This window comes from Chelonoidis abingdonii, chromosome 3, assembly GCF_003597395.2.
Source record: "Chelonoidis abingdonii isolate Lonesome George chromosome 3, CheloAbing_2.0, whole genome shotgun sequence".
NCBI lineage: Eukaryota > Metazoa > Chordata > Testudines > Testudinidae > Chelonoidis > Chelonoidis abingdonii.
The window spans coordinates 59,431,728-59,450,385 of NC_133771.1; the positions used below are offsets into that span (position 1 = coordinate 59,431,728).

At 37.5% G+C, this 18,658-nt stretch overlaps 1 protein-coding gene across 44 annotated transcripts in view; it reads left to right on the top strand.

Moving 5' to 3' along the window:
- Window positions 1-18,658, top strand: part of RIMS1 (regulating synaptic membrane exocytosis 1) — a 537,317-nt gene that overhangs the window by 345,563 nt on the left and 173,096 nt on the right. For 27 of the 44 annotated variants that reach the window (XM_075063753.1, XM_075063758.1, XM_075063781.1 and 24 more), the window contains 6 exons: window positions 1,163-1,293; window positions 2,113-2,284; window positions 2,416-2,572; window positions 3,690-3,761; window positions 8,649-8,805; window positions 10,967-11,092. In XM_075063753.1, the coding sequence (XP_074919854.1) occupies window positions 1,163-1,293; window positions 2,113-2,284; window positions 2,416-2,572; window positions 3,690-3,761; window positions 8,649-8,805; window positions 10,967-11,092 (815 nt within the window). The remainder of the gene's footprint in view (window positions 1-1,162; window positions 1,294-2,112; window positions 2,285-2,415; window positions 2,573-3,689; window positions 3,762-8,648; window positions 8,806-10,966; window positions 11,093-18,658) is intronic. The other 17 variants (XM_075063797.1, XM_075063754.1, XM_075063798.1 and 14 more) reach the window with 2 other exon arrangements.

An 18,658-nucleotide genomic window follows, 5' to 3' on the forward strand; every position in this document is an offset into this window, starting at 1 on the left:
TAATTCTGCCAGATGCTAAGCAGAGAACAGACTCAAATATGCCCCTAAGGTACAATTATTTTAAGAAATAGCTTGATCACATTTAATAGTTTTCATAAAAGTATCTGCTAAACAAGTCAGGTTAAATGCATTCCACCTCTACTTCAAGTATCACTACAGTACAGGCTTCCCACCTTGCACTTAAGATAACACTTCTATGTAACCCAGTGTACTGCATGACTATGTAAAGTACCTAGTCTGCAGGCTAGACAATATAGCTAGCCCACAGCTTCCATCTGCAGCAGGCTGTAATCAAAAATATATGCTGCTGCTTTCTAAGGACTTGATTATGTATCCAGTGAAATCAGTGGCATTTATGTTTGACTGCAGGGTCAGGCCCCAAAAAAGCAATATTGTGAGCCTCTCTGTATATTCATCCATCCTGCAGTAAGAATTCTCTCATATCAAACCAGAGCTGAGACAGCAAAGGTAACAATGGTCAGTGTCCCCACTTCCCCCTCAGTGCTGTAAGGCTAGGTTTTGCTTCAGTGAGTTAGAAACCTAAAAATATTAGTTATACTTCAAGAATGTAATGAAGATCTATGGAACTTTTATTTTATAGTCAGATTTTTTTTGAAGACTGATATTGCCAGAGATTTCATGATCCAATGTCTATGTGCAAAGCTTTTGCATATTCAAAAAAAGGCTTGGAGAAGTAACTGTCATGGATTTTTCCTAATTGGCTGAGAGCCATTTGTTTAGTTCATGTGATTGAGATGGTGTGATTTATAATAATAATAATAATCAGAGATATACAAATCTCCTAGAACTGGAAGGGACCTTGAAAGGTCATCGAGTCCAGCCGCCCCCTGCCTTCACTAGCAGGACCAAGTACTGATTTTTGCCCCAGATCCCTAAGTGGCCCCCTCAAGGACTGAACTCACAACCCTGGGTTTAGCAGGCCAGTGCTCAAACCACTGAGCTATAAGAAACCCAAAATGTCCAAATTAAAATCTCGCACAAAACAGAGGAAAAAAAATCTTATAGAATGTTGAATGTATGAAATGTTGCCAGCCCTTCTGAAAAACATTTTATGTTTTGGCTAATGATAGGCAGCAAAAATTATTTTGCATACTTTCACTTTAATTTTCATGAATAATTTCTGGTAACTTGGATCTTGTAGGTGAAACTATGGTATGACAAAGTGGGGCATCAGTTAATAGTAAATGTTCTACAAGCAACAGATCTGCCACCAAGAGGAGATGGACGTCCCAGGAATCCTTATGTAAAAATGTATTTTCTTCCAGATAGAAGGTAATAGTCTAAGTGAAAAATATATCAACTGAACATTTTAAATATGTTAATTATACTTTAAATGCATATTTCTCTCATATTTTTCTTTAATAATTTATTGTATTGTAGATTAACCTTAAAAAGTATAAAACTAGCATGCATCTATAATCGGATAATATCAAATTGTAAGTAATTTGCTATGTGGAAATATGGCTGAACCTGGAATACTATACAGCAGATACTGATCCCTTTTAGATGTAAGAGATCATTAGGCTTTTTATCAGTAAAATGTAAGTAAACATCGATTTCAGCGTACACATACAAACCTATAAAAAATATTCCCATTAATAATAATAGAAATTTACAGATAGGCAAAGTAAGAAAAATGTTGCTTGAGGACTTCTTAGAGTTTGATGTAAGGATATTTACCTTATGTATTTTGACATGTGATGTTGACAAATTGTGATTTAATGATTGTATAACTTTAACTTTTTTGAATCTCATCACCTATCATTAAATAATTATTGTATGCCCCCATTATCTAATCACTCCCAGAGTTTCCCACAATTGTGAACATTTAAATAATTAAAAATTGAAAAATGCTTAACATTCATAATTTTCTACAACTGTGAAAATTTAAATAGATACAGAAAAATGCTTTAAAATAAACATTGATGATATCCAATCATAATTATAAAAAAATACAAATTGAATGCTGCCAAGCCTAGTAATTATGATGTTTAAATCAGAAAGAATGAAAACAATTATAGTCTTGGTTACTAGATGGCAGTATGTGACCTGTTTTTGCATTATAATTTACAAGACTGTTTATATTTTCAGTGATAAAAGTAAAAGGAGGACCAAAACAGTAAAGAAAAACCTAGAACCAAAATGGAACCAAACTTTTCTCTATTCACATGTACATCGTAGAGATTTTAGAGAACGAATGTTAGAAATAACCGTATGGGACCAGCCAAGAGTACAAGAAGAAGAAAGTGAATTTCTTGGAGAGGTGATATATAGAATGGCATTACAAAATAGTTATATTTTAAACATATAAGAAAGTCTAACATATTTCTGTATTTTAAAAAATAATGCTATGCAGTTTTAAACTGAGATTAAGTTTGATAATTTTCCTCTTAGATCCTTATAGAGCTGGAGACAGCCCTTTTAGATGATGAACCACATTGGTATAAGCTGCAGACACATGATGAATCCTCACTACCTCTGCCTCAGCCATCACCTTTCATGCCACGGAGACATGTCCATGGTGGAGAAAGCACTAGCAAAAAATTACAAAGTAGGTCCAAATGCTATCGCTGTCCTTTTTCAGTTTTAATTGGGGAATGATTTCTGACAATCAGTTATGCTGTAATAATGTTTAGAAGAAGTTTTGGCAGCCATATTCAAAAATGAAGATATTTTTTCCAAAATGTAACCAAAAATACAATTGGAAATGGAAAAAACTATTACATTTCCTAATCAACTCCAGTGTGGTATGCAACTTCCAGGTTGGCAAAATTTGTTGAAATTACCTATAGTTTGAAATGTTAGCTTTTGCATAGCTGTCTTTGTTAAACACACTGAACTGAGCAGAATAAATGATTTTAACAAGGAAATTGGGATGTTTTTATTATTACTAAATGTTGGGTCTTTTTAATTAAAAAAAAAAAAAAAAAGCTTCAAGGACTCTAAAGCCTGGGAGCAGCTTTTAGTATATTGATCATTTCAACCTCCAACACACTTATTATCCAGATAGAAAACTTACTTTTGCTACACAGAAAGTGTTTGTATGTGTGTGTTTGGGAAGCTGAAAATCACAAAATAGTACAATAGTCAAAACCTGGCCTTCTCTGATCAGGTATTAATTTTTTGAGACTTTAAATGTGAAAACAATGGTTTTTAAAAAGTGGCATTTCTCAGAGCCATAGCATCCCAAGGCTAGCATAGTATGGGTTGAAATAACTGCTATAAGGAAATAGCTGCAGCCTGTCAACTCTACTGTGCCATTTTGTTCCGAAGTTAAATTATATTTTAAAAATATGAGAGAAGTGCAGAACAAATTCTAAAGATATTTTCTCTGTTATTTTTCTGATCTTTTACTAGTCTATTAAGAAGAGTAAGAGTAAGGAAACTAATAAATTCCAGCCAGTGCATAACTTCATAATTAACTGATGCACTCGTAGTAGCTGTAGCAACTAGATACTGTTGAAACTGGCGCATTAAAAAAATAAGCCTATAGATATCAGACTGTGCCCTCATTCTAAATTCAGTTTAATTCTCATTTCATATTGTTTAAATATGAAATCACCCTGTGTTTGAATCACAGGAATAGCTAGAGCTTTTATTTAAACATATTTTTACATTTTCCAATATAACCAGATATACAGGTATTTATTTGCCTTACTGTTGTGCAGGATCTCAGCGAATCAGTGATAGTGACATCTCAGATTATGATGTTGATGATGGTATTGGAGTAGTTCCTCCAGGTGCGTGGGTGAAGAGCATGGTCCTGCTTCTTTTTGCTGTTCCTTCCCTCCTCCCCCTCTAATTTTCCAGACTCCTGTAGGATGCTGGTTTTGGAGATTGTATTATGGAGAAAACAGTATGACTAATTACTCTGTGGTGTCTTTCCTTCTAAATTAAATAAAAATGTACTTTTATATACTAATTAATATTTCTGTTATGTGACTGTTCGGATTTTGCATTAGATGGTTCAAAGCTTTTTGTTTTTTACTTCACAATGCTCTAAGCATAAGTGAAACTACAATTTTAATTCTAGTAATTCAGTTCAAATACTAATTAAGATTTCAATATCCATTGCATTTTTTTTTATTTTGCTTCTTGCTTGAAACCCAGATATAATGCAATCCTCCATGAAGTATATTTAAAATGCATGGTTGCAAATTAGAATGCATGTGGCATGGCTATATCTTTTATACTTTTCATAAGCATTCATGAATTATCATTACCGTAAATGTGCATAAATGTATAAATATAGAGAGAGAATATCTTGATCCCACTTTAGGGTAGCACCCCTTGTATATTCAATAAAATAAAACATTGGGACATATTTTAGATACCATATCTTAAGTATATTTCATTGGTAGTTGCCACAAATCACAAGATTAAAATTCCCATTCAAGACACACTAGTAAAGAGTTGCTGTTTACCCACCCAAGCTAAATCAGGTTTTCTATGTAAAATTTACTTGTGAAAGTTACTGAACATACTAAAAATATGGTAGTATTTGAAAAGTTCTCCTTATTAATCTATGATTAAAACAACCTACAAACAGCAGTTATTCATTGCATTTTTGCCATTCATGTGAAATATCACTGCATTGCTGAATGGGCTAAACTCTGCTCTCATTTACATCAATGTAAAGCAATAGTACTTTAATAATCAAGAAGAGAATTTGTCCCAATATCTGTAGCACTAGTGTTAGGTTTAATGGAGTGATTTTCTTCATTCTTTCATCAAATGAAATAGAAAAATATTTTAAATAAAATGATTTCCATCATTTTTTTAGATTTATTTTTTTCCTTTTGCAGATGGGGGTACAGATATTGGCATGTGTAATCCCTTACTCATCTCTGAGGCTGCACTATTCCTTATTTAAACTATATGGGGCTTTTCACTTACCAGTTCATTCTGGGCAACAATTCCCCATCTGCAATGACCTATCTTCCAGTCCACAAAACAGTCTTTCAAAATGTATATAACAACAGCACTCATTGGAATAGATTTTGGAAGGCTCAAATAGCACTTAGATGCCTAAGTCCCACTGAAAGTCATTAGGAGTTCGATGCCTAAGTGTGCCTTTTGAAGAATTCATGAGCCATATGTAACTTGGACCTTTGCTGTCTCAGAGACCACCTCTCTGCTTTTGAAGTCTCTGGCATCCATGACAGTTGAGTTGATACTAACGGTTGTGTCAGGGTTCCTCCCCCTCTCTGAACTTTAGGGTACAGATGTGGGGACACTTCTAAGCTTAATTACTAGCTTAGATTTGGTAACACTGCCACCATTCAGAAATTTCAGTGTCTGGAACACATCCTGTCCCCCCTAAACCTTCCCCTCCCTGCGCAGCCTTGAGGGGCTTTTTCACCAAGTTTCTGGTGAACATCTATCCAATCTCTTGGATCTTAACACAAGGAAAATTTAACCATCCCGCCCTCCTTTCCCACCAATTCCTAGTGAGTCCGGATCCAATCCCCTTGGATCTTAAAACAAGGAAAAGTCAATCAGGTTCTTAAAAAGAAAGCTTTTAATTAAAGAAAGAAAATCATCTCTGTAAAATCAGGATGGAAAATACTTTACAGGGTAATCAGATTCATATAGCCCAGAGGAACCCCCTCTAGCCTTAGGTTCAAAGTTACAGCAAACAGAGGTAAAATCCTCTCAGCAAAAAGGAACATTTACAAGTTGAGAAAACAAAAATAAGACTCACAGACCTTGCCTGGCTTTTACTTACAATTTTGAAACATGAAAGACTGATTCAGAAAGATTTGGAGAGCCTGGATTGACGTCTCGTCCCTCTTAGTCCCAAGAGCGAACAACCCCCAAAACAAAGAGCACAAACAAAAGACTTCCCCCCACCAAGATTTGAAAGTATCTTGTCCCCTTATTGGTCCTCTGGTCAGGTGTCAGCCAGGTTTACTGAGCTTCTTAACCCTTTACAGGTAAAAGAGGCATTAACCCTTAACTATCTGTTTATGACAGGTTGCTAAATTAATGTGAATAGGCTGGCTGGAAGAAACTCATTTCCAAACTAGTTCTACCAGCTCATGCAAACCATTTTACTAGCTGATCTGACAGAGCCCAAGTTAACTGGCCTTCAGAACTTAATGTGTATAACGTGTTTAATTCCTTTGACTTTTGTCAGATATTGATGAAAGAGACTATAGAGTTGATTTCCTTCTAGTTTCTGTCTGTAAGAAATCTGTGTGTATATATATGTTTGAAGTTAATGCTTTACTGCATTTGTGCATACATCCTGAACTCTTATGAAAAGGCAAATTTTATAAATGAAAAAAACATAATGGTCTGATAAAGGAAGGTGCAATGCTAAACTTATATTAAGACACACAAGTTAGAGTTAAACAGCAGGTGAGACTCAACTCTGCTGCTGCAGTTGGAAAACATCGTCAGTGTTATGCATCAATCTCAGATTGCCTGAGAACCTAAGTCCCCAAATTATTTTTGAACATAACTTTCACACATGCAGTATCAGATGGCTTTTGGGTTGGAGACATCTGTAAAGTGATAACAGGATAATTAAACAGAAGCTAAAGGATGTGTGTGTGTAAGGTATGGCCCTGATGTGAGTCTTTTTCTACTTTTCTTTTTTCTCTTTCCATCTTTTAATATTTGATTCTCTAATTTGGTGCAATTCTAATGTCATCCAAACTTAACATTTGAAACTTGCTATCAGACGATCTACAAGTGAGGAAAAACAATTACGATCCCATATTTTGTTGCTTTATCCTAACTTGCTCTTTTTAAAAAAAGAGATTTACAAATGATATATTCCAGGCTTTGAAACAGTATCTCATGTGCGTGGAATCAAACATATATTTAGCAGAGATACAATATCAGATGGCCATAAGGTTCATTAAAATTTCTAGATAGATAACTGACATGAAATGACTGCCATTAACATAATGGATCACTCCCTCCTTGAAGAAATTCTTTCTTTCGTAGTCTCTTCCTATTCTCCAGTCTCATTTTTCTATCTGTTGGGGGTTCCGCCTTCTTTTCTGTCTTAAATCTTTCAAGATTCTGCCCTTTCATTGAGCAGGCTCATCTAGTCACATGTCAGCTCTTGCCTCTATGTTGATAACTTACACTGAATGCAAAGGGAAAACTCTCATTAGCTTTAATAGGACCAGGATTTCACAATATCTCTAAACCCCAAATTACTTCACTTCATTCAGATTAGAATGTACTCTTGCTTGTCCAACATCTCTTCCTGGAAATCCCATTGCCAAATCTTTTAAGACCGGATACTGCCAGCCTTTCTCACACTAAGTAATTAGTATATTGCTTCCTTAGTAGTGCTATTGACTGCAATAGGATTTGTCTGGGATTAAGGTGCTCCTCAGCATGAGTAAGGATGGCGTAATCTAGCCTATAATGTGTAAGAAAATTGGATTTATTTTGTTCCTCTCAAGCCCACTCTTTGTCCCTTTGCTACCTCAGCGGTTACATTACCAACTATGTTGTTGTTATGCTAATTATGAAGCTCTATGCTAAAGTTATTCTTACCATTGTTAATTGTTCCTTGGTGTTGAAGTAACAATGCCAAAGTACTACAGAATAGGGGAAAGTATTGTTTTAAGGGAGCTGCCACCTTTGTATGTTACATGGTTTTGTAGTATTAAACATCCCAGAATCTCGTGAATACAGAACCTATGTTGACTTTTTAAAAATATAACACAGTTGTTCAAAATGTTTCTCTTTCCACTCTGTTGCTAAAGCAGGAGTTCAGATTATTCCTTGCTATAGCTAATTTCCCCAAAATCTAAACATTCATTCAGGTATGCCATGTGCTCAGTTGTTGCATGAGATTGCAAACTCTGTGAATTTTTGGTTTGTATATTGCATAGCACTGTATCACAGTCCTTTGCGGGCGGTGGGGGAATTTTGGTACTGATATAACATAAATATTGAAGAAGAACAAAAATTATATGCTGAATAGTACTCTTGATAGTTAAATGAATAAGAAGCTGCTGCTCAAGTATTTTTGTTTGGAAATGTTGATAAAAGCAATTTTTAAAATTGAACTAACATCCTGATAATGATTTTTAGCTCTAAACAGTTTTTTAAAAATTGTACTTAGCAAACCATTTGCTGTTCACTCATATTACATTTATCTCAGGGATGCTCTTCTGTTCCTTACCAGCTGCTTCTCCCGTTCATGGTGGGCAGGTAGTTTAGATGAAAATAACCTAAATTGCTTTGATTTCATAAAACAAACACTGAATGGGGTTGGGGTTCACAGTGTAGAACAATTACCATGTCACTTGAAGAAGTGACCTCCAGTGAGCAGTAATACCTAAGGCATTAGATTTTAGTTAATATCCCCCAATTCAGGTGACTTGTTGAAGCCTCCCCTCCCCAGGAATATCCCAGTATGCACCCAGACTCCTCTCCGTTTCTCTGCCTCTATACATATACACACATTACATTTAAAGGTAATGCTAGTAATTAATCCTGGCTGCATGACATTTCAGGATTTACAAATGACTAAATGACTACTTGAAAATCTTGTAATCATTTAGATGTGCTTTCCTGGAAAGACCAACCATTACCTGCATGTTTGCAGACACAGATCCTTACTGTCTAACATCATTTTGTTGTACTTTTACCAGTAGGTTATAGATCTAATACTAGAGAAAGTAGATCTACAACGTTAACTGTGCCAGAACAGCAAAGAACAACACATCATCGTTCACGATCTGTATCTCCTCACCGTGGTGATGATCAGGGCAGGACCCGTTCACGTTTACCAAATGTGCCATTACAGAGGTAAGGTTGACAAATTAGCAACATTAGTTACTGAAACACTTTGTGATTCAAAATTTGTGTAACCAAGCAGAGGTTCTATGTCATTTTCATCTGATTGAACTCTTCATTATTTTTCAGTGTATTACTTTTTCTTCATGTGTTAGTTTAATATTGAAGCATATAAATTGTTTGAAGCCTACCACATCCTTAATCCTCTGTTTAAAGCACCCAGCAGGTTACTTCCTTGTTAATTGCAATACTGTAACCCTAATCTTTCCTTACCTGACATCCTCCCTACTGTTTATCATTTTGTTCATTTTGTTGTTTCTAAAATTTAGATTGGAAGCTCTTTCAGATAGAGACTGTGCCTTTTGTGAGTCCAATGTGGGTGCTATAAATAATAAATAAAAATAAACCATTAATAACCATGAATGAACTGATTTTGCAAGCAAGTAATCTGAAGTTACCAATTCCTACAAATTACATTCTACGGTTCTTTTTATGGGATTTGTTTAGTTAGAGAGAAAACAATAAAATATCAAATGATATTTAACATAAGATATATTTCAGAGAATGATGATAACATTTAGACTGACAATAAAGTTAAGTATATAGTTCCTGTATGTATAACTTCTGGTAGGCAACATGTAATGAATAAGTGAATCTCTTTTGTTGTTTTTCCTGCTTTACATTCATAAAAATGTGTTGTGTGCTTTACATTTTCAGATGTAGACATTGTCAGTGTTGGTAGACTCAAAACTTGACCAACCTCCTTCATTCCTCTGTGTGGAGGAAGGGAGAGGAGAGGGAGCTTTCTGAACCTCTCTTGAAACCCGTAGCCTCATCCACTCATTCTCAGTTTTCACTCCTCTGTCCTGTGGAGGTATCTATACTAGAAATCTTGGTACCTGCAATAGAGCAACAGCTAGAAATACTGCAATTATACTTGGTACTAGCCACTAGTGTAAACAGGGATCATGCCTTTTGTCATGATGGTAAAAAAGGATAGAGCCCTATTCATATGATTGTATAAATATAATAATAATATTGATGCTGGCAGCTACCGTAACAAAGAAAAGTGTTCTAGTGTAGCCAAGGCTTGTGTTGCAGATAATGTCCCTTGGATCATAGATGAGTATAAGAGACTTTCATCAGCACCAGTCACATGCTGGCTCCAGGATTACTTAGTCCAGAGTGGCACCAGATTCTCCATCTCATCCAAGTGAACTAACTGCAAAGGTGCCAGCCAGTCTTTCCTGGCCTTGCAGTGGGAGACTGAGTTGCACTTAAGAAATTTGTTCCTTCACAGCACAGGCTAACCCCTCTTTTTGCTCCTCACATCTAGCTGAAAGGCCATACAACCTTTCACTTCCTTTTTAGAAAACAAAGTTTGAGCTTATCTTGGAAAAACAGTCAGGAACTTTCAGTCTGTCAGCAAAACACTGAAACTCAGTATAAACATATGGTTTGATTCACTCCCATTGGCACAAAGGGCTGCATCTTGGTCCGTCCTGTAAGAGTGACAGTTACTGCCCCTAATGAGGAGGAGGGGGCAGGAATCAGCCCTTCAGGTGATCAGTGGTATTTCCACTGCTGCTTTCCCTCAGGAATTTCATCACAGGAAGAGAACTTTTAGGTCAGACTCTGTAGCAGGTCAGAAACTTCCAGAAGATGTACACAGTCACAGCCCCTTCCTATGCAGTGCCACACACTTTAGGGATAGTGCAGACCACCTATGGTCTACCATGTCCCACCCTAACCCTTGCTGAAGGGTAGTCAAAGACACTTCTTTCTGCTGCAAGGACTTTACGTTGACCAGGGTCCACAACCCAGGACTCTGCCTTTGGAAACCTAGGTATGAAACTATAAAACCATAAACTTCAAAATGAATTCTTGCTCACTGTTCTCTCGAGCTGTTCTCCAAATACAGGAACATGTCCCCCATTAACATTGCTGAGTTCTGTGTTCACAAAGAATTTAATTCTAAAAAGGGTAAAAATTACTGTTACCCATGCTAAATGAGGGTTTTTTTCCAAAAAGAGAATATTTTTGAAAAGTCATACATTAAGGAGAAACTTTCCAGCAGGCAACTTGTAACCTTGTAACCTGTTAAACTGTGTTAACTATGGAGAGAAGAAAACCATCATACATATATATATATATATTATATAAACACTTCTAGGAGTTTAGATGAAATTCATCAAATGAGAAGATCACGTTCTCCAACTAGACACCATGATGCCTCCCGAAGTCCAGTTGATCGCAGGTCCAGAGACATGGATAGTCAGTATTTGTCAGATCACGAAAGGTATGTTTTCAACTTAAACTTATGAACATGTATAGAAGTGTCTTTGTCTTTGCTAGTGTTTGAATGTACTTGTTTGAATGCACATTTGGGTTAATGGGAAAGGGGAAAGGAATGGTCATAACTGACAAGAACAATCATGATTACGACACTAGGAGAGAAAAGATGCTTTTATCAGTATTAGGCAACAGATAAAGAATAGCTTCTATAATTATACTGAAAATATTTTTTGTAGCATAGAATATGAAAAGAGGAAGGAAGAATAAACCAGGAATTTTGCCTTGTTTATGCATAGAAATCATAGGAACAAATTTTGGTGCAGTACTTGGAAACATAATGGTGACTCTGGTTGTTCATATTTGTAGGTCACTTGCTTATTTTGTGGGAAAATGGCATATAGCTAAATCATAGTGGCCTATAGTCTGCTACCCTTACTTTGTCAATAGTCCTATCAGTGTGAGTAAGGGTGACCAAATCAGTCCCGATGTTACTATTTTTAAATGATTCCTCAAGCCTACTATGAACAATGCCATCTGTAGTAGGGGGGAGAAATGGGGGAAGGGAATAAAACTGCAAATATTTCTGGAACTTGTGTCCAGTTTTGAAGCAACATAATAATTTAATATCAAATGGCCTCGTCAGTGATCCCTAATTCAGTTTTGTACATGATCTTGCCCTTTCAAATGTGAAATGAAGTAACTTACATCTAGGCATTAATAAGTGTTATCGATAGTTTTAATTTCTTGAGACTTGTTTTACCATAGCATACTATAAAAGTAGGCAAGAAATATGTACAGAATTGTATGGTTGGATTGTACCACTGATTTTCTTCTTAGAGGTGAATTGAAATGCTTTTTAATCATAAAAAAATCAATTTTACAGTTGAGATACTAACACTGCAGTGTGTTCCACCTTATATGTATGTTTCATTTCATTCTTTATTGTAAAGTAGCTATATACTCAATATGCATATTTTTCAAAAATATTTTTATTGAACATTTCCCTTAGTATTCTTCCTCATAAGTAGAGGTTGAAAGGGGGTGGGGGTCATTGAAGAGTGACTCATATTCCTAGGTGCAAATTTAGACAATAAAAGTGTATGCAAAATATCCCACAGTCAAAAGCAAAAATCCTGACTGTGTTCTTGGATCATATTTGCATCTCTTCCCTTCCTGCTTGGATAGAAGGGCTTTGGGGTTCTGCTCTGATGCTGTGTGAAGCAGAAGCCATCAGAGCAGAGTCAAGAGAGGGGTGCAGCTGGGGTGGGACTCTGACTGGGGAAAGAGAGTTTTCCATTCTCTTCCGCTTGCTTTGAGATGCCAGCTTTTGATGGATAAATGGGGTGGGTGAGTGGGTGTTGCTATCCTGAGGGGCCCTCTGCCAGGAGTTTCTTCTCCCAGAAACAGCAGCTGCAACAGTCTCATTTCACTCCCACCCCTAAATAAACTTCTGTTGTCCAGCTATTCTGAAAGGAGGACAGGAGACACTTGGTATGGTTTTAATCAGGCCACAACTTCATTGTTAGATGTCTGAGACTACCTGGCAGATAAACCTATACAGTGCGGGTAACTCCATGTTCATTCAATAGCTGTCCAGAGACTTCCTCCAGCCCTACTTCATTTTCCATCCAGGTGCTCCAACTAATCCTTTCTGGGACCTTACCATTCCCCCTCTCCATTGACTGATACAGTGTGCTATAAGGAAGGGGGTTTGGCTCCCTCCCCTTCCCCCCTTCTTTAACCAACACCTCGTTTTTAAGTCGTTTACAAAGCCATTTATCTGGTCACTGTATCCCTTCCCTATGGAGTACCTGCCCTGGGCATCCGCCCCATATGTACATAACGCATTGCAACTTCATAACCTAACTCCCTTTCCTGCTCACCATAACAAAGCCCTCCCTGAACCCGCTGTGGGGAAGGCAAAAAACCACTCCATTCCACCTAGGCCAATCTGGTGGTGAGGAAAAAATTCCTTCCCAGTCCTCCTAGAAAGTAGCGGCTAGTGTGATGCCCACAGCAGGTCCTGACCAAACCTGGTATTTTGCCACCTCAGGTGGAGGGGAAGAAAGGTGGGTGCCACTTAGCTTGATCTGGGGAAAAGGGGCTGCTCCTGCCAGGCTTGCCCCTATTCAACTCCCCAGGCCTTCTGGTACCTGGGGATGAGTCAGCATCACCACGCTGACCCATTCCTCTTTTTGCAGCAGTTTCTGAGCCCCTCTCCCACCTCCCCCCCGCCATAAAGTGCTATTCCCCTTTTCCAGGAAAGCTGGACAACACCTCCCCCCGCTTAAGGTGCACTGCAGTCATTTCGGAAAGCACTATACAACTCTTGTTTATTTATCTCTAGTGGCGGGGCCCATGAGAACCACAAACTTATCAATGAGTAATAAGAGCATCTTAAGAAGGAGCCTGTTGCAGTTACTACCACGGAAAAAGATTAAGAATTTAAAGAACCTTTACTTGATATGCTCTTGCAATAAGTTCACCCATTTACAGAATTCCTCATCAAAATCCATACCTGCTGCTATCTGTCTAATATAACATCCGCTAGAAAGGTATGGATAGATCCATAGAAGTTCCTACTATCCCTATGCCTGAAATAATCTACAATTATTAACTGAACCTGATCATACCCATACAAATTGTTACTAGTTATTTATTTGTCTTATGGTAGCACCCAAATCAATACTGGGTATTCTGAATAATTCCTGGTCATAACCTTCATAATCTTTGTTCATGAATTTCAGGTATTATTTTTAAATTATTATGAAGGAGCAATAACAGAGAGTCCTTAGATTTAGGAAAGTGAATCATAACCTCATATAAAATTCCAGCTAGAAGATTGTTCAGCAACAAGTTGTGATATATTTCCAACAGAACTGGGATTGTGTGCGCTGCTATTTTTTTTTAAATAAAAAATTACTGGGGAAAGCTATCTAGCCTGGTGTAATCATTCTGGCTGCTGTGAATTCAGATATCATTATCTGATTCTCAGTGAAATAGGTCTCTCAGTGTTATATTCCATCCATTTGTTTATAAATAAGATGTGGTAATCTCCATGTTCATATACATAATCTAGTATCTCTTTCAAAAATCTTTTCTAGAGGAATACATATTTTGTAAATGTGTCAAAAACATCATTAATTATGAGAATATAAATACCTTACGAGTATGATTTATTTTTCAATTCGAGGAAATAATTAGAATTATATTCCTTTTTTATTTGCTATTTTATATTCCATGCATGGGTGTGTTTTATATCACTATTTTCAATGGGCCACATCTTGAGGTCCCTGACAGGCAAACTTTGACTGAATGAAGACAGAGTAAATATTGAGCAAGAACTTTAAGATTTGACCTACGATCCAAATTCATTTCCCTTTCTGCCTCTGGATTTCATTAGTGTTTCTCCTATAACAGATTTCAGAGGGGTAGCCGTGTTAATCTGTATCTGCAAAAACAATGAGGAGTCCTTGTGGCACCTTAGAGACTAACAAATTTATTTGGACATAAGCTTTTGTGGGCTATAACCCACTTCATCAGATGCATGGAGTGAAAAATACAGTAGGCAGAGATAAATATGCAGCACATGAAAAGATGGGAGTTGCCTTATAAGGCAATATAATATTTATAAAAAGTAGTTACTTTTTGTAGTCACCCAGCCACACCCAATCTTTATTTAGGCCTAATATGATGGTGTCAAATTTGCAAATTAATTCCAGTTCTGCAGTTTCTCATTGAAATCTGTTTCTGAAGTTTTTTTGTTGAAGAATGACCACTTTAAAGTCTGTTATTGAGTGTCCAGGGAGATTGAAGTGCTCTCCTACTGGTTTTTTGAATGTTACAATTCTTGATGTCTGATTTGCATCCATTTATTCTTTTGCATAGAGATCATCTGGTTTGGCAAATGTATGTGGCAGAGGGACATTGCTGGCACATGATGGCATATAGCACGTTGGTAGATGTCAGGTGAATGAGCCCCTGATGGTGTGGCTGATGTGGTTAGGTCCTATGATGGTGTCTCTTGAATAGATATGTGGACAGAGTTGGCAATGGGGTTTGTTGCAGGGATTGGTTCCTGGGTTAGTGTTTCTGTGGTGTGGTGTGTAGTTGCTGGTGACTATTTGCTTCAGGTTGGGGGGCTTGTCTGTAAGTGAGGACTGGCCTGTTTCCCAAGGTCTGTGAAAGTGAGGGATCATCCTCCAGGATAGGTTGTAGATCCTTGATGATGTGCTGGAGAGGTTTTAGTTGGAGGCTGTAGGTGATGGGTAGTGGTGTTCTGTTACTTTCTTTGTTGGGCCTGTCCTTTAGTAGATGACTTCTGGGTTCCCTTCCGGCTCTGTCAATTTGTTTTTTCACTTCCCCAGGTGGGTATTGTAGTTTTAAGAACGCTTTATAGAGATCCTGTAGGTGTTTGTATCTGAAGGATTGGCGCAAATGTGGTTGTATCTTAGGGCTTGGCTATAGACAATGGATCATGTGATGTGGTCTGGATGGAAGCTGGAGGCATGTAGGTAAGTATAGTGGTCAGTAAGTTTCCAGTACAGGGTGGTATTTATGTGACCATCACTTATTTGCACTGTAGTGTCCAGGAAGTGGATCTCTTGTGTGGACTGATCCAGCCTGAGATTGATGGTGGGGTAGAAATTGTTGAAATCCTGGTGGAATTCCTGAAGGGCCTCCTTCCCATGGGTCCAGATGATGAAGATGTCATCAGTGTAGCGTGAGTAGAGTAGAGGTACTAGGGGACAAGAGCTGAGGAAGCGTTGTTCTGAGTCTAACTTGACACAATCAAATTAGGCCTAAATATAGACTGAGTGAGGCAGGATCACTACAAAAAGTAATTTTCCCTCTACTAATTTTCCCTCTGTTAATATTCTCACCTTCTTGTCAACTGTTGGGAATGGGCTACATCCACCCTGATTGAATTGGCCTGGTCAGCACTATTGAATTGGCCTCGTCAGCAGTGTCACCTGAACTGGAATCCATCTTTAACCTGGTGTCTTTCCATTGAGAAGAAGGGAGTAGAAACCCAGAGAGGGACAAAGAATTCCTGCCTTATGTAAAAGATATATAAAGGGGTGGAACAGAACAAAGAGGAGAGAGGAGCCATCATGAAAATCCCCTAGCTTCCACCTGAGCTGGAACAAGAGCTGTACCAGGGGAAAGAATTGTGCCCAGGACTGGAAGGTGTCCAATCTGAGGAAAAAACCTTACTGAAGCATCTCTAAGGGTGAGATTATCTGTATTCAGTTTGATTAGACATAGATTTGTGCATTTTATTTTATTTTGCTTGGTGACTTACTTTGTTCTGTCTGTTACTACTTGGAACCACTTAAATCCTACTTTCTGTATTTAATAAAATCACTTTTTACTCAGAGTATGTATTAATACCTGGGGGAGCAAACAGCCATGCATATCTCTCTATCAGTTCTATAGAGGGCAAACAATTTATGAGTTTACCCTGCATAAGCTTTATACAGGGTAAAATGGATTTATTTGGGTTTAGACCCCACTGGGAGCTGGGCATCTGAGTGTTAAAGACAAGCACACTTCTGTTAGCTGCTTTCAGGTAAACCTGCAGTTTTGGGGAAAGTAAGTCAGACCCTGGGTCTTTGTTGGAGCTGACAGGAGTGTCTGGCTTAGCAAGACAGGGTGCTGGGGTCCTGAGCTGGCAGGGAAAGCAAAGGTAGTAGTAGTCTTGGCACATCAGGTGGCAGCTCCCAGGGGATTTCTGTGATCCAACCTGTCACAACTATAAAAAGTAATTTCCCCTCTGTTGATATTCACACCTTCCTGTCAACTATTGGGAATGGCTTCATCCACCCTGATTGAATTGGCCTCGTTAGCACTGACCCCCCACACTTGGTAAGGCAACTCCCATCTTTTCATGTGCTGTATATTTATCCCTGCCTACTGTATTTTTCATTCCATGCATCTGATGAAGTGGGTTTTAGCCCACAAAAGCTTATGCCCGGATAAATTTGTTAGTCCCTAAGGTGCCACAAGGACTCCTCATTGTTTCTCCTATAGCATTTTATGTTGTCTCTGGGTCTCTCTACACTGCAGTTAAAAACCTGCAGCCGGCTCATGCGAGCCCTAACTCTAGCTTGTGGGGCTCATGCTAAGGGGCTTTTTAACTACAGTGTAGACCTTCAGGCTTGGGCTGGAGCCCAGGCTCTAGGACCCTGCGAAGTGGAAGGGTCCCAGAGTTTGGGCTGCATACCAAGCCCGAATGTCTACATCACAATTAAACAACCCCTTAGCCTGAGCCCTGTGAACCTGAGTCAGCTGGCACAGGCCTGCAGGCGTCTAGTCGCAGTGTAGACATACCCTCTGATAACTAAGCCATGATGGTCCTGCATCCTTACAGTGGTTTGGCTGTTGTAATGTCCTCAACTCTTTCAAGAGAAACACAGAACCCTTTGTGTGTACAAGAAATAAGAGGAATTTTATTTTCAATTACTTTGTTTTAAATTATATTGTATTTATTTGTAATTTGGAAGTCTACACATAAATTCTGCTAATGACATGAGATATTAAATAGTTTTATTGTTCTTTCCTTTTAAGAAAAACAATTCAGTTCACCTTTAACATAGTTTGTTGCATCAGAATCAGGCCTGTAGTTCCAGATGCAAACTTAAATCTCACATGTGGATTGCAAGCTGTGATTCTGATTTCCCTAGTTTATTATATTACCTAAATATTGCTTATGATATATCAGTTTCCATAGTGAAATGTATAGTTTAAAGATAATTTGAAGCATGGAAGTAATTGAGCATTTTGCCACCTTGCATAATTTTTATATCTTTTCTCTCTCTGTTACCATAGTACTTCATATGATTCTTTGATTCTTTTTAAATGATGCATCTTCATGAACTTTAGCTTCACTTTGGTGTCACCAAAGGAGATTCTGGGACTTCTCTTTGTGGTTTGCACTGAAGTGCAGATATTCACAAAAATCCCCAAAGGGACATGCTGTTATCACAATCATGTTTATTAAAGATAGAAATGATTGATTTACAGTAGCTATATTGTTGACTGTAGCGCTTGGCTCCTGTAATATACTGATGGTTGCAATACTGGAATAAGCGGAGTGTAAAATAGAAATGGTTAGAAAGGAGATTTTAATAACTGATTAACACATTTTCTATTTCTGTAAGGGGATGTGCAACAAAATATTGTAATCAGAAAGCTTTAGATCAGAATTTACATTTGAATAAACTTATTATTTTAGTGAACAAATATTTTTCTTTTCATCAAAATGATGAGTTGATGCTCCTTACATTATATTCACTAGAGCATAAACCTATGTTTATAACTCCCCACCACCCCTCAACATACACACAGTCTTGTCTGGGTTCAAAAAATGGAGGTTCTAGAATTCCATTTTTATTATCATGCTGCCTTGTTTTAATAAATACCTACTTCAAGAACTAGAAGATTGCCATAGCAATGTAATTTGATAAAGAATCCTGTCAATTTTTAATATTAAAATCTGTAAAGTAACTTCAAAATTTAAAAAAAGAAAAAGACAAAATTAGATGTCCACTTAAAAGTATTATCTGAA